This window comes from Odocoileus virginianus, chromosome 2 (assembly GCF_023699985.2).
Source record: "Odocoileus virginianus isolate 20LAN1187 ecotype Illinois chromosome 2, Ovbor_1.2, whole genome shotgun sequence".
NCBI lineage: Eukaryota > Metazoa > Chordata > Mammalia > Artiodactyla > Cervidae > Odocoileus > Odocoileus virginianus.
In genome coordinates, this window is record NC_069675.1 from 92,509,771 (window position 1) to 92,530,806 (window position 21,036).

Below are 21,036 nucleotides of genomic sequence, written 5' to 3' on the forward strand. Positions count from 1 at the left end.
AATTTCTGCCACCGGCTCTTCATCTTATTATGAAAAGAAAAAGAATCTGTGTGTTTTTACAATGTGATCCTTTAAAAACTCATCTATAGCATACCAAACAATTACGAATGTATTTTCCTTTCATTTTTAGTGATTGCATTATTTCTGTCTTCTAATTAGAAGAAAATTTCACCAGGAAAGTCAGAAATAAACTTGATACTTTAATGGCCATAAAGCAATGCCAGGTGGGAAAACGACCAGAAGACTAAAACAATCGGGCTCATGAGAAATGAGAAATGCCCTTCTTTTCTGTGTAAGGGGTTCTGACCGACAGCCGTCCACGTGCCATGTTTATGCTGCAGAGTTTGCGTGTGTTTTGTGTGTGTTTTGTGTGTGTGTGTGTGTGGCTCCGCTTTCCCCACGTGTGTGGGTGAGTGCCAGCCTGCGGGTGGGTTCACAACCTCAAAGCTGAGGAAGGGCCGCCAGCTTCCAGCTGGAGCCCCAGAGTAAATGCTGGTCACCCTTCTGCGTTCACAGGCACCTCTGCGGCCTGTGAATTAATGGACATGTTCTTGCGGCTTCTGTGGCCTTGAACTTCAGACCTCCCCCTGCCTGCCCCCCACCACTGCCAGCCTCTTTTCCTGTATCCTCCACTGAGGATTTCAGACTCACCTAGGACTGCTTGGAGTGGTGGGGGGTGAGCCGGAGGGAGGGGAGGCAGGGAACCAAGGGAGGAACATGGCTTTGACGCGGCCGTAGATAATAGCACATGGGGAAGATTCCTCAGTGGAGTGAAAAAAAAAAAATTTATAATGTGTTCGAATCAAGGAGGAAATAAGTCATTTTAAAGGCATATAAATTTTTATCATCCCCTCTAACAGCCGTGGCGTCCCTTGTCTATCCATCTCTTCCTGCCCCGACAACAAAACCAAGCACAAAGGGAACTTGGAGAAGAGAAGGCAGAACTGAACGGGCGCGGGCGGGGACTTGCTCGCGCCGTGTATCTGTACATCCTGATGCAAAGGTGCTGGTGACAGGTGGCCAGGTTTGCTCTGTACACAAGCATGTGTGTGCTGTCAGGCACTCACACGCTGCCTTGTTGCGATTGATGAATTGCCTGCTTTCTTGATTAAACCTTCCGTCACTTAAGAAACAAAAAGCCTGTGTTTAGATGGCAGAGTGGGACACGTCAAAAAAATCTGTCTCCTTTACCTTTGTGCAGATGTTGGGCACAGACTGTAACATGTATTATTAAAATGAATGTGGCATTTACTGTGCATTATTCCTTTCCTGGGAGAAAGGACTGTAAATTATATGCTAATAATAAGCTTTAACCCTTTCGAAATGCAAAAGATTTAAGAGTGCAAATATTCATGTACGCCTGGCTAATTGGACGTGCTTTCATATACCCAACCGTGGTTGCTGTGTCACCGGAGTTAATGAACTGCGTGTGCGGGCGGACACCCAGGGCGCTTGGGGAGCTCTTGCCTCCTGGAGGGGCTCTGCTCTGCAGGCGCCTCTGCTAGGATTTTGCAGAGAGAGACCCTGAAACCCCTCGGCTGGGCTCTGGGTCAGCCTGCTGACAGATGAGGTCCAGAGCCTTGTCCAGTTCCCCCAGCGCATCTTCTGGACCCGAGTGTCAGGCGTGGTCCTCTGTGCTCTGCGTCCCCGCCTGCAGGGCCGGCTGGGCTCGGGCCTGGCAGTACCAGCTGTTGGTGCTCACACCTCCTTGACCTGGCTTATCAGTCCCCAGTCCAGTTGCCCAGGTGGCAGACTGACGTCCCTGAAGCACGCCTCGTCAGATCACGTTCACGCCAGCCCCAGCCCACTGCCGACTGCATTCACGCGTACCTCTCCTGCCCAGAGTGGGGGCTGTTGACGGCCAGTCTCTACCTGTCCGGAGTCTCTTCGTCCGGGCCCCTCCCAGCCTAGGTGACTCCCGGTGTCCTCACCATTGTGGCTTTCTGTGCACCGTCCCTGCCGGTCCTGTGGCCCGACGGCCCCTCGGTCTCCTCTGCTGACCCACCCTTGAAGGCCTGCTTCCACACGGCCTCTGCCACGAGCTTTGTCTGATTCCCTCCCAGTTGGGGCACTGGTTCCCTCCCCCTCGGCTGTGTGTTGGGGCGATTTCACCTGTGAGCACGCTCAGACGGCGGAGGCTGTGTTTAGAAGAGAGGATGGAGCCTGTCTTCACTCCTTTTTGAGTCATTCAGGATGTTATTAAAGGCGGAGAGAAAAGAACGACTGTTCACTTCTCTCTTCATTCAGCAGACAGCGCTGCCGTGTGCCAGGCCCTGTGTTCCCTCTTCCAGGGCAGCGGGAAGGTTCAGCATGTGACTGACGGGGCATTTGGGGTCAGAAGCGCATGCGGCCATCGCACAGAGCCGCCGTGAATGGCCGCACAGGTTGTGCACTGAACAACCCACACAGTTGGTTCCCAGGTAGAGCTGTGCAAGGGCCCTGAGTTATGTGACCCTGGGCAAGTCACTTGATGCTAGTTATTCACCCTTCCCTGGTGGCTCAGATGGTAAAGAATCTGCCCACAATGCAGGAGACCTGGGTTCGATCTCTGGGTCAGGAAGCGCCCCTGGAGAAGGAAATGGCAGCCCACTCCAGTATTCTTGCCTGGAGAATCCCCAAGGACAGAGAAGCCTGGCAGTTACAGTCCACGGGGTCGCAAAGAGCCGGGCACGACTGAGTGACTAACACTTTCACTTTTGAGATAATGCAGTAACTGCCTGTTGCCCTCCCAGTTGTTGTTACGAGGGTCCAGGTGTGTAAGAGTATTTCATAAATCTGGAAGCAGTGCAGGAATGTCACTCCTCTCGTTGCTCATCTCTCCTGCTGGAGCTCAGAGGTTTGTTGAGAATCATCACCCAGAGGACACTGGCTCACCTTCTCAGTCCTGCGCTCCATTGTGTGATTTTATACAGAAGATTTCTTCTCAGCAGTCGGCGTGCTCTGCGTGCTCAGGGAAGACATCTTCCTGGGGCCAGAGAAACTTGCGGTAAAGGCTCTGGCGGGGCTCAGCTGGGCACCACCCAGAAAGGAGACGTCCTGTCACATGTGGTCACTTAGACGTGGGCTCTTTCATGTGGCCAGCGGCCCACAAGCCCTTTCTCGGGAAAGTGACAGGGTGCTGTTGTGGGGGCAGGAAGGGAAGACGCGTTTGGCAGAGTGAGCCAGCAACCTCCATAAAATCTTCCAACGTGCCTCTGGTTTTTTGGAGGAAAAGTGCTTGCGGCGGGAGTTTGGGGTGAGGGGTGGGTGTGCTGCTTTCGTCTCCCAAGTTTTCATTTCTGCTTTTCCTGTGCTCCCCCGGCAGGAGAAAGTTAAGACTTTTTCCAGTTTCGTCATGGTGAAAAATAAAAATATAATGAGGTGACAGATACTTGAGTGTTCTTAAAAGATGGCCACCCCCTGCTGTGCCTTCATTCTCCATATTTTTCTTTCAAGCGTGGCAGAGAGTAGGCGGCGTTGGTTTAATGGGCCACTTCCCCCTTCCTCTTAAATCCTGGAGTGAGGCAGCTGAGAGGCGGTGGGAAGAGCCCAGACAGGAGCCAGAAGGCTGGGTACAGTGAAGTTTCTGCCACTCACCAGCCCAGTGACGTCAGGCATGGCATCAAACCTTTCTGGACCTGATGCCCCGGTCTCTCGACATCAGTAATTGCAATAAAAATGTTAATTATTCAAGTGTAGCAATAGTTCAGCTCATGTTTTTTGGAAGCATCCTCTGTGTCGGCCATTATCTGGCACCTAGGGGAGCAGCGATAACACCTCCAGGGGCTAGGGCCGTGTGGGAAGGAGCTCGTGTGGTTTTCTCATTGGGATACCTGAAACATTACCAGCAAATGCGAACTTACTGCCTCCATGCTTCAGAGAAATTCCATCCAAACACTGTCTTGACCATAAAGGTCCCACACATGGACAGAGAAAAACCATCTCTCTGACACCTTTCTCTCCGCATGTGTATCTTCTTTGTCTAGTTTTTAAGCAGAAATATGTCTCCATTTCCCCATCATAATTCACTTCCTGGCAGGCAGCATGACTGTGGTCCTTTCTGAAGGCCTAGCCAGAGAAAGGGCTACCCAGGTGGCGCTAGTGGTAAAGAATCCTCCCACCCAAGCAGGAAAATCTGTGACCCAGGTTCCATCCATGGGTTAGGAAGATCCCCTGGAGAAGGAAATAGCAACCCACTCCAGTATTCTAACCTGGAGAATTCCTTGGACAGAGGAGCCTGCTGTCCATAGGGTCGCAAAGAGTCGGACACAACTGAAGGGACTTAGCATGCAGCCAGAGAAATGCGGAAAACAAATGGAAGACACTCAATCTCAGCTCTTCATCTGCTCTTAGCACGTCTTCAGAGGTTTTCTCTGGAGTGGGTGAAGTCATTGGGGTTACCAAACACTCCTGTCTAGGGGCAGCTTGTATCAAACTAGCCTTTTGTTTCTCTTTATACCTCTGTCTGTCTCTGTCTTGCAGTAACAGACTATCAGCTGAGAGGGAAAAAATGATATAATTAAGGTAACTTCTTTAAGCACATTTCAGGAGCTGAAGTTGTTTTTGCTTTTATTAAAATGGATCACTTTAATTTATTTTAATAAATCTAACCTTCCTCTAGACTTACCGTGTACAAAACTCTGTAGTAAGGCCTTCCCATGCATTTTGTTACTTAATCCCAGCAAATCCTTACCAAGAACCTTACAGAAAACCTTCGGGGTTTGTACTGTTACTGCTATGATCTCTGTTTTACAGATAGAGCAGTCAGTGTTGCTGAGTCCCCATGTTCAAGCCGTGCTCAAGGCCTTAGAGAATAAATACCTGTAATAATAATGAAAGTGAAAGTGCACGTTGCTCGGTGGTGTCTGACTGAGCACAGTCCATGGACTTCTCCAGGCCAGAATACTGGCGTGGGTAGCCTTTCCCTTCTCCAGGGGATCTTCCCAACCCAGGGATCAAACCCAGGTCTCCTGCATTGCAGGGGGATTCTGTACATTAATATGACAATAATAATAATAAATATTGTGCAGGTGGAGAAATTGAGGTTTGAGAGTGGTTTACCCATAGTTAGCAGTGCTAGTCAGCGGAAGGGCTGACATTCAAGCCCGTCCAGCCCCTAAGCTCCCTGCCACTACCCTGGGGACCACTCCTTCTAGCTGGGGACCCTGTCCCTCCCTGTGTCAAGAAGTTGGAAGGACACACACACCCAGAGTGGCTCACATGAGGACTCGGTCTCAGTGTTGCTTAATCTCAGGTGGCCCCTGGACCATCGTCTCTGGGACCTCATCATAGTGAGGCCTTCCATGCTTGACTGATGATGCCCTCCCCCACCCCCGCATCCTTAGGGCACCTCCAGGGGTAAGTGTGGCTCCTGCTGGACAGAACAGTGCAGAGCTGAGCACACAGCCCCTCTTGTAAAGCTGAGTGGCATTAGGCAAGAGCCTTCACCTTTCTGGGCCTTAGTTTCCTCATCTGTCAAATGGGAACAGCAGTGGTTTGCAGTGAGGGTTAGAAACGAGCCTGGCACATAGTGCTGTGGGGTGTCCTTATGATCGTAATTATCCCACAGCTTTTCCCTCTGCCCCTTCTCAGATCCCTTCCAGACCAGCAAGGGCAATATTCCAGATGCTTCAAGGAACCTCCCCGCCATCAGCAGGCAAGGCTACTGCTGGTCCTGCTGTTGGAAACCTCTGTCTGGGGTTGGGGGAGCTCTGGACACCTGGGTGTCCCCTTGCCATGGTCTTCCATCAGCCCTGTGGTGACAGTGGCCTTCTCCTGTCTTCCCCGACCCCAGCTCTCTGAGCCCTGTCCACGGCAGGGCTCCTGTGTGAACGGACACTCACCGTAGTGCCACCTGCTCTGAAGCTTCACCCTCCAGGTTGGGCTTCCTAAGGTGCCAGCCTCTCCCGAGGTGACTGAGCCGTCCCGGACCCTGTGTGACCCCGTGTGCTCCTGGTCCCAGCTCCCCTCCTGCCGGCTCCACTGCCTGAGTTCTGCCGCCCGTGCGGCCCCGCTCCCAGGCTGCAGCCTGGCTGACCTACCTCAGTAGTCCTCAGAGATCAGCTGCCAGCTGGGCGTCTGTAGACTCCTGATGACTTAGTGAGCAATGATGGGGGTGTTGGTAGAACTTGGGGAGTGGCTGGACGGCTGCACAGGAACCCATGATGAAACGGGAAGTTTTCTCTGTCCCCCACACAGGACGTCAGGATGGGTGCTTTTAACTGCTGGCCTCAGGACCAGAGAGTTCTGATCTGTTCTGTAGCAACGAAACCACCTTTCCCGTGGACAGAATCCCTGCATCCATCCGTTGTCATGCATTTGGCGGCCGTGTCCTGAATACCCAGTACTTTTTTTCCCCATCTGTTTATAAATGGCCAGTGATGGTCTTAACCTGTTTATGTTTAAAGAACAGACTTCATTGCTCCAGCCTAGAGTTGGGATGGGGTGTATTTATCACATGTCCCAGAGAACGCGGGGCCCTCAGTCCTCAGATTTGTCTTTTGATTGTCTCCGAGACAATGAGTGATGCAGAGCTCTCAGCCAAGGTTGAGATCCTTTGTTAGCGAGCGGTTTCTCGCGCCTGGCTTGTTTTATAGCGTGAACGATCTGATGATCCACCGGCGAGGTGACATCCATAATTTTGAATGAGAGAGCAAAGCTTGCCTCGTCGGCCCTAAGCATCGCTCCTGGTGACACGCTTAGAAGTACTTAATCGCTTGCTACCTGGAGGCAATAAACGCACCCATCTTTCTGTTCCATTGCCTCCTGTGTTTACCTTAAATATGCCCTGGGCTAACAGAATGCCAGTGTCAGTCTTGTCAGAGGGTCCCTTGGCTTGTGAATTACACAGCCGCCTCTCACCGTTCTTCCGGCCAGAGGTGGTTGGGCCTCTCGTAGGCCCAGCACGGGCACCTTCTTTGGCGATAAACCTCTTGGCTGTTGATGCTGCCTGTAAACTTTGCCGTCTGATTGGTTTTCCCAGTTCTGAGAAGGGTGACCTGTTCTTGGTTGTAACGTCTCGTTCAGTGCTCAGTTCTCCACTGGAGTCCACGGTCTGTCCTGGGAGGTTAGGACCACAAGTCTCACACCCAGGCAGCCCAGCCTGCGGGAGGTGCTCTGAGATCCTCATTGTTGGATTGATTCTTGAGACCCACCCTTTGTATCCGCCCTCTCCAGCTTCATGACTTTGGACAGTTTATGTAACCTTTCAGTCATTTCCTCTTCTAAAACTTGAGGATTAGGGATAATGTATGTGAAGTGCTTTGTACTGAGCGGGCCCCCCAGAAGTGGTAGCTCGAGTGACTGTCATAGACCCTGGCATTTCCAGGGAGCATGGGTCATATTTCCCCCTGAAGTAGGACCCCCACCCCCACCCCACCTAAAATACAGTTAAGAGGGGGCTTAGGTCCACTAAGGCAGGGCCGGAGGGGGACTCACAGGCTGGAGCCTGCCCAGGTCAGCCTGAGCCTCCACCCTAGTTTAGCAATCTGTAATTGCTTGAGATACAAGTTTGTTAGTGGGTGAAACAGTTTTAAAGAAAACTTCTCAGCATTTAAATCAGCCTCCGGTTTCCTCCTTCCCTTCTCCTTGAATCATCTCTGAACTGAGAAAGGAGCATTACCTGTTCTCAGCACTCGAAACAGTTTGACTCCTTTCTTCTTTGTCTTTTGGCTTTCTTTCCTGCCCCTCCCATCCCAGGACCCTTGCCCCAGAGCCCTTACAGACCTGTGAGCCGAGGCTTGGTCTCAAGATTTGTTGAGAGTCCCACCACCCACCGGGCACATCCTGAAGGCTCCCTCATGTTCCAGGGCAGCCACTGGGCCAGTGGGACTACAAGGCCTGTGCCGAAGGCTGGCTGGGCAGCCACGGGACACACCGTGCACTGAAGACCATCTTTCTTGGGGTTTGGGAGAGTCGTTTAAGCAACTTTCTGAGACATTCCCATCTTAGGAAAGGATGCCAGACTGTCTGTCAATGCTGAGGGATTGCTCCTTTCTTCAGACTACTTTTTTAAAAAGATATTGTACCTTTTATTTGGATTTAATGAGGACAGGCATTTTAATCAGAGGTTAGTCATTTATTTTTGCAAACTATTGTTTTGATTCATCATTTTTGCAGATAATTAAATGGTTCAGTTGGCACAGTGTGTGTACTTTATTAAACAGGTAATTTTGGGGGGGAAGAAAGAGAGAGATGCTGTTTTTTGGATCACTGCACAAGAATTGCTTTTATCTTCATCTCTGAGCATAGTTTCTGGTTGTGTTGCCAGAAGGCTCTCTCAGCTTCAAGTGTTTGGTGTCCTCTCTGGTTTGGGGGGTGCTTGCCCTGGGATGACTGGGGTATAAACTGCTATGCCCTTTGAACTGGGAGATGAAGAAATCCTGTGCTATTACCTTTCAGAAAGTCTCCAAGGTTTTAATTGGATTGGGGGAGAAGAGCCTACAAGTTATGAACTTTGCAGAGCAGCAGTTCTTATGCTAAAAACAGATTAATTGTAGCCCTCGCAGGGGGTGGAGTTTAAAAGTCAATTACTACTTGTCCTATTATAATTTATACACCTAAGATTTGAAAAAGTCTGTCACTTGGTGCAAAAATGAAAAGGTTACGTGTACTAGTGTGAGTATTCCCGTGACTTTTCATTTGTAAATGCTTTAGCTACACGCATCTGTATGTAGGCAGCTTGTAGGTGCAGAGCTCCGATATTATTGCAGCTTAGAGCAGGGTTCCTCAGGAAGAGTAACCTTTAAGATTTCATTCTTTGAATCCATAATGGCTTGGAACTTAGTCCTTTGTCTGGCAATTCACTCCATTTGTAGGCACCTTGGCAGCCCCAGCTAGGGCCTTGGGGACACTCCACTCCTGGGTCACGAACCAGTAAGAGATGGCCCTTTAGGGGTCAATTTTTTAAAAACAACAAATTGCTTGCGAGGTTTGCTCTCTTTGATTTTTCCATGTTTGCATCCTGAATCAGTTCACTTACTCATTAAAAGGATTTATTTTAGGCGGACCAATTAAAACTTTGGAAGCTAATTTTTTGCTGAGCAGCGCAGACCTCAGGAAGCACGGTTTATCACAGGGCTTCCGCCCTTTTCCACCAGGAGCTGTCTGACGGCACTGCCATCCCCAGCGCTCAGAGCACAGACCATCGGCCCCTCACGGGTGGGTGGCTCCTGGCCTCCATTGTTTCCTGGGGAAACCACAAGTCTGAGAAGCCCAACCCAGCCCGGGAGTGGCTCGCAGGATTTGTTTGCTTGCACAAATCCCACAGTTTAATTTTTTTTAATAGGAAGCTGCTGTGTAGTTTGGATATTTAAACAGTTATTAACCGAATGACAATTAACAGATTGCATAGACAGATTTTCTTTTGAAAACCTCTGAAATTGAGTACAGTTTGCAAAACTATCACGGCCTAGTAATGACAATGAATTTTGATTTCCCGGAACTGATATTAGACTCCTTATTAAACTATGTGCATCTGCTTTTAATTTACTCCAAATAATTGGAAAATGCAATGAAGCTTTCCAATTAAAGCACGGCTTTATGCTGTTTAATAATACCCCCATAATATTATAGCTTATGAAGTGACAGGTGAGTTGGTGTATGAATAAAACATAAAGGCAGCAATAAGGGACAGAAAACCGGAGACAGTTGTGGGGATTTTAAATGCTGGATGTAATTTGCATATATTAATCTCTTCTTTTCAGCCTTATCAGGCGTTCTTCAGTATTTGAAGTTAAAATAGCGTTGACAGGCGGGAGTACGCTTAGTTTTTTCAAGGATTTATTACTTGTATAATTTCTGATCTTTAATAAGCAGATATGACTGATCCTCATAGTTCTATAGAAATCGGTTAATTGTTCCAGATGGCGTGTACTGATTATGCAAAATTACTTTTCACACCATTTTTTTTGTGATGGAGTTTGGAGTAAAATTAAATTTTTTATAGCCTTCTTATCATGCTGTTTTACAGTGGTTTTTCCACAGAAGTTGAATTTAATCTACTATATTACATTGACCAGCACAGTTATTCTAATGTAGCATTTTGTGATTTGACAAAGAATAATAGAACATATTGCTCATTGTTCATTACTGTGTCCCTAATAAAAAGGAGCTCCTGTGTATAGAACATAGCTGTTATTTATGAAGAATGCCTAATTCATACAGTTAAAAATGCAAAATTGTACTATGCAGTAGTTCCTTGTAAGGAGAGAGTATCTGAGAAAAGCAAATGGAACTAGGCTTGTTGCTACAGATTTTACATGCTAGAAGAGGGATCTTTTTTTTAATGACCAGAGAGTTTAAATTGTGCTACTTTCTTCATCTGTGAGGTGGGGAAAGAAAAGGCTAGATAATCTAATTCTATTGATATTAAGAGAGGTGTTACCGGTTGACTTGTCTTGCTTTACATAATCCCAGAAGCCTTTCATAATTGAATAGCGTTTATAAAAGGTGGTTATACTTTGATATAAAGTATCAGGAAAAAACAAGCCTCAAAGACAGTTCATCTCTAATGTTTTCCAAAGCGTCAGTTTTTGCAAAGCATCTTGTGCTGCTGGTGTCAGATCCAAGTCCAGGCTGTGCGTTTTACCAGGTGACATTAATCTAGGCTTATCCTTGTCCAGGTTCTCGGATAACATTCTCTCTACAGTTCAGCTGGTAGCGGGAGACGACCCAGCAGGTGCACCCCAAAATGGGATTGTAGGGCTGTTATCGTGATGCAGGGAGAGATCCAGTTTTCTTTCCTTTGGGAGAACTCCTCCCAAAAGCAGAGGGAAGGAGGGTAGGTTTTTCTGTTGCGTGAGAAGAATCCTGTTTGGGTGTGTATATTTTAAATACAGTGCAGAAAGAAGTAACCTGTTTCTGTGTGCATAATCTGAACTTGTTTTCAAGGGACCACTGTGTTTCTGAAACATTTCTGTTTCAGGTAGAGTTGAATCCCTCGTGCAGAGAGACTCACAGATCTTTCTGTGGCCCAACTGCTCCATCCAGGTAGTTCGTTTAGTTCTTTGCGTCATCACCCCCTGCCCATAGCAGTCTTCCCGCAGGCCTCGAGAATGCTTCCTTGTTTGAACAGACTTGAGGCGGATTTGCATCTGTTTAAAAGGTTCAATTCCTTTAGCCCTGGGGGAATCAAACTTCTTTTAAAAATATATATTTTTTTCTGCTAGCAACACTGATTGCTGTTCACAGTGCCCCGTCCCCCCCTTCCCCCCCAATCCCCGAGTAGAAGCAAGACTTCATTGATGCCTCTCTGGCAGGTTCGAGGGGACCAGACAAACAGGTTGCAGACTTCAGAGGTCGTCTATCCAGCTGTGTCTGCTGAGGGTGGGACTTGGGATGCAGGGCAGGGGTACTCTCGGGGTGTGAGCTCTCCAGAGGGCCCAGAAAAACAGATTCAGTTAGATGCCCACATGTTACCATTGCCAGTATTGTGTAGATTGTACTGTTTTCTAGTCTTCAAAATATTTTCAGTTAAGTTCTACTTTGTATCTAGTCTGGTCTTGAAAGAAGTTAAATAGGAAGGTAAATATATTTGGCTGCCTGCAGTACTGGAATTACTAATTAGACCAAATATAAGGAAATGCAATTCAGAGCCCAGAGCACTTTCAATAAGCCATACTAACTGAATTCTCTATTCTCTTTACCTCCAGAGTACTTAAAAAACCTGAAACCTTTCACCTACCCTCTTTTGTAAACTCAAGATACATTTTTGTGAAAATGAAAATTATATGAAAAAGAGCATGCATAAATCAGACATGATTAAAAATATTTGTTCTAATGCAGTGATAATGTGGTAGTAATGCTTTCATCAGTATAGCTTAAGGCTATATTAAGTGGACAGACTTTATATGGATTCTCTAATTTTAATCTTCAAAATGCTATCTAATGTCTCATTAAGACTTGCATATAATGTATCTTAAGTACAGTCATTAAATATAGTTTAGGGAGATTTATGTTCAGATATTGCTTAAAGATGTTTTAATAGGCCCATTTACTCTGATGATATTAATGAGCTCTTAATACAGACTAAGCTTCTAAAACTAGTTGTAAAGACTCCAGCCTGAACACAACAACTTGGAATTAAAGCCAGGTTTGCACGAGAGCCCGCATGTTCGCCCCACTGACACGCAGGGTCAGGGCCACCCCTCTGCGGAGCCTTGAGCTTTGGAAAAAGAGTCTCCCTTGCCGTGGTCTGGCTGCTGACCCAGATGCCTCCTTCCTTCTGCCAGCCCTGAGTACAGGCCCAAACCGTGTGCAGGACACATGCTAATCTGGCCAGATTGTTCGTCTCCAAGGTCATCTGAGCGGCAGCATCGCCCTTGGTGGTATCGTTGGGGCACGGGAGGGTTAAAGGGGCTTTGCTGTGCTTCCCCCGTAAGCATCTGCCAGGTAAGGTGTGCACAGTCTGGCGACATCGTGGGAACAGCTTCGACCTGCCATAAGCAAACTGTAAAAGGTCGCGTGGGTGTGCTTTCATCACAGACATTCATAGTGACTGAAATACATGTATTAAAGTGTCGTGCAGATTCAGAATTGGAAAGAAAAGCCCAGACCACCAGGAGTCTCTACGCGTCCACTCTTGTGTACAGTCACCCCACCCCACCTTCCGCCACCAGGCCCTGCTTTTAAACATGTCACACACAAAAATAATCTCCATGTTTGTGTTTCCTTTTCTTTCAGAAAAAATACTGAAAAGCATTTTTTGTTTGTTTCAATTATTTTAGGGGAGAAAAAAAAAAAAAAACCTTTGAATTCAGAGACTTTTCTAATTACTAAATTGGTTTGTTATAAAAAGATAATAGCAAATTTCTTTTTTTCATAATTGGACATCTCTTCCCTGTAGGCTAATGCGTGCACAGCCCGTGCATGCACAATAAGTTGTGCTTTTGAAAAGCCATAACTAGCTAATAACAGCTACAGTGTCATCAGAGAGTAATGGTGTGCTGATTAGCATAATTAATGACAAATGGTGGTGCGGAATTGGTGGATTGGTTTAGCGGATGATGAATGCGGGCGAGGCCTGGGCTGGGGCCTGCCAACTAGGCCTCGCTGGCTGTCAGCCCTTCTGTTCTTGCCGAGGCAGCCCTCATTAGTCACGATGGGAGGTGCCAGTTCGTATTCCGTTTGGAGCACAGAAAACTTAATAATCCAAGCGAATGTGGCTTCCCCTCTCTCCAGTGTATTCACTCACAAAACTCTCTCCTCGCTCGTTCCCACTGTGGGCTGACCCATGAAGACACAGCTCCTTTGAGAGGCTGCTATGATCCTAGAAGGGGAACAAAAGGTAATGCAGTAGAGAGACACGCGTGTGGCCTGGTCCTCCCTTGACCACAGATGAATTACTCCTGTTTGGAGGACTTCTGCTTGTGACTCTGTTTATCTGGGTATTTATAAGGGGAAAAGAAATGAACTCAGTAAGCTATACATTCCATCCTGAAATAAGACTAGCACATTTATCTTTGACTTGATTAATCAGACCTAATTTGCATTCTCAAATGAGACTGATAAAAATGGATTTACCTTTTAACCTTTAGAGGGGAGAAAAAGTATTTCTCTGCAAGATTTCCAGGGCTATCTTTCCTTAACCGATAAGAAGCAACGCCTTTATCAATAAAGATGAAAATCCTTAATTTGCGTTAGTGAATGAGACTAATTATTATATAGTTAATTAGCATCTGGAAATGAGGATTATCTTAATTACAAAGCACAATTTCCCTAATAGCTACAAAACTGTAAGTTTGATCCGTGTGGAAATTGGTAACTATTATTATGTAATTAGTGATAACATTAATAGTACAGAGTATTTAGACATCATTTGCATATGCAAATGTAATTTACCTGAGCCAAACAAGTGGACCATTAATGATTAAAGCATGATAGAGCTGAGCGAAAGTTCAAGATAGCTGAATAGTATCCATTATGCAGAGTATCTAAATAATTGTCATAGAGTAGATAAGGACCTTTTATATTTAGATGCTCAGAATGGTTTTTGTTTTAAAAAGAATTAGGACCAGAAAGATTAAACACAAGGCTTCACTGCTTATGGAAATAGCTGGCCACATAGCCATCTCCTTGACTTTGCTTTCCCCATGCTTCCCAATGTCCCTTGAACCTTAGATGTACTTGCCCTATATATTTTAACATTTCTGAATATTGGCTTTGTCTTACAATTGATGCGTACTCCTAAAGCACTTTTACACACACATGAGCGTAGTGAATTATGAAGTTGATGGTGCAGCTTACAGTTCTTAAGGGAGTATTCAGAGCTCTCTGAATTTTATCTGTGTGGCCCTGGAGTCGTCTCCCTGTTCAGAGCTGCTGCCTTATCTGCATCTCCTCTGGTGCCCAGCCGCTCCCTCTCTCAGTCTGTAGCAGTGTTTGCCAGAAGATGGTGTGTGTGCCCGTGAGGAAGTGAGATGTGGATGGCCGTTAAGATGTGTTTATTTCAACTGTAATAGCATATCAGCAGATGGTATTGTTGAGAATAAGATTAAAGCAAGTGCAGTCAACAAACAACCCCCCAAACCACCGTGGCTTACCATACCACCATTTTGCATGCCACTCAAGTCCCAGGTTGGGGAGTGCAGGTTGATGGGGGTCCTGCTTCATTTATCATCTCTTCTTGGAACCCGGGCTGAAGGAGCAGCTCCCATCTTCCAAGACATGCTGTTCTTGGAGCAGAGAGCAAGGGCAGGAGACCTGGAAAAGACACCCAGTGGCTCTAAAGTAGCTGGTCTGACATCAGAAGCCTCTGGACAAGGCATCCAGTCCAGTCAGGTCCGGGTGCAGGGTGCCTGCTCTTCACCAGGAGACCCTGACCTCCCACCTCTCATGGGGAAGTGGGATCACACACCCAGGAATGGTGACTTTGTGGGGTTTTAAAAAAGTAGTTCAGAAAAAAAAAGTTTTTTAATGAAATAACATTTTTTTAATTTTAAAAAATTTTAAGTGAGTTTTCAGATGTACAGAAAAATATAAAGTCAATTATACATAGAAAAAGCACAAGTGAACCTGAGACGCAGGATAGTTTCCTGACGTGTGGGAAACATCGGCCTCGAGTGTCTGTTGCTTGTCTTCAGCTTGGCAGGAGCTTGCATTCTCCTGGGAAGGTTGGGGAGTCGCTCAGGGCTTTGCACAGCTGTCCCAGTGTGGTGGAAATAGCACTGCCCTCTGGGATTTAAGGCTCGTTCTGACCGCTTCCAAACCTGAGAAAGCCGCTTCCTTTCCCAGCTGCAGAATGAGGCTTTGGGGCCAGGTGGTCCCTGTAGCTGCTTAGCCCTCCCACCACCCCTTCAGAGCACCTGTTGAGATGAGAGCCTGCTCCTCGCGGGGGCTAGAACAGAGGTGCTCCAGAAGGTTGTGCCCCAGGGCTGATGCGACTCAGTGGTTCCTGTAAGAACCTAGAAAAAAGTTCGTTGCTAGACAGAACAGTTTATGATAGCTGTTCTGGTATCCATGTCTGATATTTTTTTAAAATAAAAAACAGATACAAACTTTTCCGATTTATAAAAGTAGAAAAATTGGAAAATATATAAGCGCATACGGAAAAGCATACGGAAGAAGATAAAGATCATTCATAATCCCATTATCCAGAGAAACAATTAGTTTAAGGTGTACACCATGTATTTGTTCTTGTTTATAAGTTGCTAAGTGAGTCTGAGTCTTTGCTACCCCGTGGACTGTAGCCCATCTGTCTGTGATCTGTCTGTGGAATTTCCCAGGCAAGAATACTAGAGTGGGTTGCCATTTCCTTCTCCAGGGCCTCTTCCCAACCCAGGGATCAAACCCAAGTCTCCTGCGTTGGCAGGCAGATTCTTTACCACTGAGCCACCAGGGAAGCCTTTATATACCATATATACTTATATATAAAAGTATATTTCTACCTAAATTGTCCATTATGGGGTTTTTTGGTTAGATTTATTGAGGTGTAATTTACATACAGTAAAATTCACCCTTAACTTTATTGTGTATTTCTTAAAATTATAATGTGTACAGTTAATGAATTTTGACAAATACCAAATCACGTGATAAATGTCATATATCTATCACCAGAAGTAAGGTAGGAAATTTTCCCATTACCCCCCAGAGTTCTCTTGTTCCTGTTTCCAGTCATTGCGTGAACCACCCCCAAGTCCCTGGCAGTCACGTATGTTTCATGTACAATAATGGAATTTTACAGTATTGTAGTTTCATGTGTCACCTGGTGTAATGTTTTTGAGATTCGTCCACGTTGTTGAATGTATCAGCAGCTCCTCTTTATTCCTGAGAATGTCCACTCCTTTTGACTCATCATTTGGGCTCATTGAACAATTGCACAACTTTCCTCCTGAATCCAGCGCACGTTTTCTGGCCAGTCCTCAGTGGCTGGATACGTCCATCATCTTCACTTCTCAGAGTAGAACTTTGATGAGCATTCCTTTAGACAGATCTTTGTTCCTTAGGGCAAGTGTGCATTTTTAAACATTTCGATGTGTAATGGCAGATTGCCCACCAAAATGGTTGAATCCCTCTACACATCCACGTTAGCCAAAGAGGCTTTCGTGCCCTGAAACCTTACCAACTGGCTGCTGTCTCCCAAACTCCTTAACAGTCTGAAAGTTGGGATAGTGAGGGGTAGTTCCCTCCAGCCCTTTCCTGGGCCAGCCATCCCTCTTTTCTGTTGAAGTCCAGTTTTTGCTTATGGAGCTGCAGCATCTCTTTGAGGAACAGTCTTTTTTCGACTCTCACCTTACTACTGCCTTTTTTCAGTTTGTGATTTGACCTTTAATTCTCCTTTTCTTTTTTTTGTTGTGCCTTTGCCATCACATTTTTAAAATGCCTTTTCCATCTTATCATATATTCTGGTACCTTCCTTTTTTTTTAACATTTAAATCTAAATTTCTTCTATAAATTGTTCTGATATTTAACATAAGGATCTAATTATGTTATCTCAAATTATTTACCTTTGTCCCATCTCTACTACCCTGGGTCAGGAAGACTCCCTGGAGAAGGGAATGGCTACCCACTCCAGTATTCTTACCTGGGGAATCCCAAGGACAGCGAAGCCTGACAGGTATAGCCCATAGGTTCACAAAGATTCAGACATGACTGAGTGACTTAACATTTAACAGCACTACTTATTAAATCTTTTTTTACCAACTCATTTGAAAACAATCTTACATTAACCTCCTGTTATCTACTATGATATATTTTGTGGCTTATATCCTGTTTCACTGGCCTGGATACATATTCTAATGAGTAGATCACACCACTAAGTATTATACATGTGTATGTTTTGATATCTTGTCTTATTATTCTTTATAGTTGATTTTCAGAATGTTTCTGGTAATTCTAGCTCAATTTTTTATCCAGTTGAAATTTGGAATCACTTTACGGTCCAATGAAAATACTTTCAAGGTTTTAAGAAAATATAAAAATTACAACTTAATGTTGCGAGAATGATCATCTTTAAAATACTTGATTGTTCCTTCTAGAAATATAACATGACTCTCCATCCATTCAAATGTTCCTTTATATCACGCAGTAAAGTATTATAGTTTTTTTCCTGATGATCTAATTCCTAGGTTTTAAATTTGTTGTTATTATTGCTTTGCCCGTGATGTTTTAACTGAGGATTGCTTATATATGTTTTAAAAACTACTGTTGGTTACTGTTTTTAGATTTTTTTTCCTTTTTAAAATGTATTTATTTATTTTGACTGTGCTGGGCTCCGTTGCTGCTCGCGGGCTTTCTTGAGTTGCAGCGAGCAGGGGCTGCTACTTTTCGTCGAGGTTTACGGGCTCTAGAGCATGGGATCAGTCGTTGTGGCACATGGGTTTAGTTGCTTTTTGGCATGTGGGGCCTGCCCAAATCAGGGATCAAACCCGAGCCCGGGTCCCCTGGTTTGGCACGCAGATTCCTAGCCACGGGACCATCAGGGAAGTCCCTACTATTGGTTTCTGAATATTCATTTTGTGGCTGGCCCCCTCTCTGGTTGTTTGTTAGTTCTGGTAGTTTCCAATCCATCACCTGGGTTTTCTCGGTAGACAACAGTGCCATCTGCAGATACGATTTTGTCTCTTTGATAACATTGGTACCACATTTCTTTTTCTTGCTTTATATTATTGGCCAGAACATCAAGAACAGCAAATGATAATGGCGGTAGCTTACATTCTTATTTGGTTCCCAACCTCAGAGAAGATGTTTCTAGTGTCCCACAGTCAAGGCTAAGGTAGGCTAGTAATTTAGGAGAGAGACTTTGATTATGCTAAAGGAATAATTCTTCCTTTTCTATATTCCTGGGTTTTTTTTTTTTTAATTCAGACACCAATTTCTTATGAAAATAACTTCAGAAACTATCAATGTATTATTATATTCATTCTCACTTAATTTATTGATATGAATCATTTTATTTTGATGATTATCATTTAGAAAATTATCACTGTATTTTGTACTAAATCTTACTTTAATACGGTGCACTATTTATGGTACTAGATTTGAGCTGCCGTTATTTAAGTTAGGATTTTGATATATTTTATATATGTGAAGTTGGATGTAATGCTTATTATGATATTGTTTTTGTGTGACTTAAAAATTGTTTTTTTTCCAAATATATTTTAAAAAATATTTTAATTTCTTTTCTTGGGGGGAAAGAAAATGAAAAAAAAAATCCCTGTAAAAACTAAACTGACTTAGAAGCATTTGGGGGAGCTAAGGGTGCTTTGGGAAAAAGGACACAATTTCAGTTTCTTTCACAAATGATAGATTTTTTTTCAATTTACAGTTTTTTTCATTTACGTTTTCTTTGAGAAAAATCAGGGCTCTTCACATAAGTGGTAAAGTTTAGTAGTACAAAATTGTGCCTAAGAGTTTATTTTAATTTTAAAAGTAATATGCCCATGGTCATATATATCACTATTGGGCTTATTTTTGCCTTTTTTCTTAGTTATCCTTACTAAGGGCTTGTTTTATTCATCTTTCAAGCAGCCAGTTTTTTATTTTTTTAATAAAGGCATTAGGCTTTTGCTTTATATTTCATTGTTTACTTTTATTAGTTCCTTTCTTTTGGCTTATTCTGGGATTTTTGTAGCTTCTTGGTTTGGACCATCACCTTATTTGTTTTCAATTCTTAATGATTTTCAGTAAAAAGTATTCAAAGCTATATAAATATTCTTGTGTGTTACTTTGATGGCAGTCTCATATATAGTACTCATAAATACATAATAATTTTAGTTTTGATTGCCTCTTTGACTCAAGTGGTTAGAAAACTTTTTTTCTGAGTGAGTGTGATTTTATTGAATTAATTTCTAATTTTACTGGATGGTGGTCAGAGAATGTGACCTCTATAATTTTTTTCACATAATTGGATCTTTCTTTGTCTTCTAGCACGTGATCAGTTTTAGTAAATGTTCTGTCGACACTTGAAGCTACGTCTTCTTCCTGTGAGGCACAGTGTTTCACACACACTCTACCATTCTTTGGTCAAGTAGGAGGATGGGTCCATATCCATGTGCACGTATACATTTATTCATCATATTTGACCCAAGATGGAAACCCTTATTGTTTTTTAAATTTATGATTGTGTTGTTATCATTTTGATCATCGACTTTGTTTGTTTCAACATAATGTTATTCAGGCCATGAAGGTTCATGATTGTGTGTTTCGTTGTCGTTCAGTCACTAAGGCGTGTCTGACTCTTTGCGACCCCATGAACTGCAGCACGCCAGGCTTCCCTGTCCTTCACTATCTCTCAGAGTTTGCTCAGACTCTTTGTCCATTGAGCCAGTGATACCATCCAACCATCTAATCCTCTCTCACTCACTTCTCCTCTTGCCCTCAATCTTTCCCAGCATCAGGGTCTTTTGCAGTGAGTAGACTCTTTGCATCAGGTGACCAAAGTATTGGAGCTTCAGCTTCAGCATCAGTCCTTCCAGTGAATATTCAGGGTTGATTTCCTTTGGGATTGACTGGTTTGATCTCCTTGCAGTCCAAGGGATTCACGAGAGTCTTCTCCAGCCCCACAGTTCGAAACCATCAATTCTTCAGCACTTAGCCTTCTTTACGGTCCAACTCTCACATCTGTACATGACTACTGGAAAAACCATAGCTTTAACTATATGGACCTTTGTCGGCAGAGATGTCTCTGCTTTTTAATATGCTAAGTTTGTCATAGCTTTTCTTCCAAGAAGCAAGCATCTTTTAACTTCATGGCTGCAGTCACCATCCGCAGTGATTTTGGAGCCCAAGAAAATGAAATCTATCACTGTGTCCATTGTTTCCCCACCTATTTTCCATGAAGTGATGGGACCAGATTCCATTATCTTCGCCTTTTGAATGTTTAGTTTTAAGCCAGCTTTTTCCACTCTCCCCTTTCACCTTCATCAAGACGCTCTTTAGTTCCTCTTCACTTTCTGCCCTTAATGTTGTATCATGTGCATATCTGAGGTTGTTGATATTTCTACTGGCACTCTTGATTCCAGCTTGTGCTTCATCCAGCCCCGAATTTCACATGATGTGTGTTTTACCTTTCATCAAAATAAAATTCCACCTTTTTGTTCCATTTGTGTTTGGGGCCTCAAGTTCTATAATGTTCTTGCCCAGTGTTGGCTCTCGAGCGATCTGCAGGGGCCCTGTAGCTGTGGGCTCTGTCACCCCTCCCTCTGCTCTGGCTGAGTGAGGCTCCACGGGGTGCTGCCCACACGGGCCTTGCTTGGGGCTTCCTCCCGCCGCAGAGAGCCTTCCTCCCGCCGCAGAGAGCCTTCCTGTCCCCTCCACATCTTCACCAGCCCCCGCCGTGCACTCCAGCCCCAGTTGTTCCCAGAGAGCATTCATCCGTGGTGACCCCCCTGCCCTCTGGTTCCTTCTGCAAGCGCATCCCACCCGCCTTGGTACCTGTGCGCGAGCACAGTCTCTCAGTTGCCCTTTGCGTGCACATCAGCTGTGCTGCATGGGCTTGGTCCACTCCCGGAGGACAGGAGCTCTGCTCTATGAGTCTCCCAGCCCTGGCACGTGGTACCCAGTTCAGCCCTGCTCAGTCTGTCTTTGCCACATAGTTCCCTTGTTACCGAAGGGGCTGAT

The 21,036-nt window shown here is 44.9% G+C and overlaps 1 protein-coding gene across 4 annotated transcripts in view; it reads left to right on the forward strand.

Annotated features, from left to right (window-relative positions):
* MVB12B (multivesicular body subunit 12B) overlaps positions 1 to 21,036 on the forward strand; it is a 190,577-nt gene that overhangs the window by 115,961 nt on the left and 53,580 nt on the right. For 3 of the 4 annotated variants that reach the window (XM_070453017.1, XM_070453033.1, XM_070453035.1), the window contains exon 8: positions 861 to 20,518. The exons of the other annotated variant lie outside the window; for it this stretch is intronic. In XM_070453017.1, coding sequence (XP_070309118.1) covers positions 861 to 1,108 — 248 coding nt within the window. In that variant the 3' untranslated portion in view covers positions 1,109 to 20,518. Of the gene's footprint in view, positions 1 to 860; positions 20,519 to 21,036 lie in introns of those variants that run through there. 4 annotated transcript variants of the gene reach the window in all.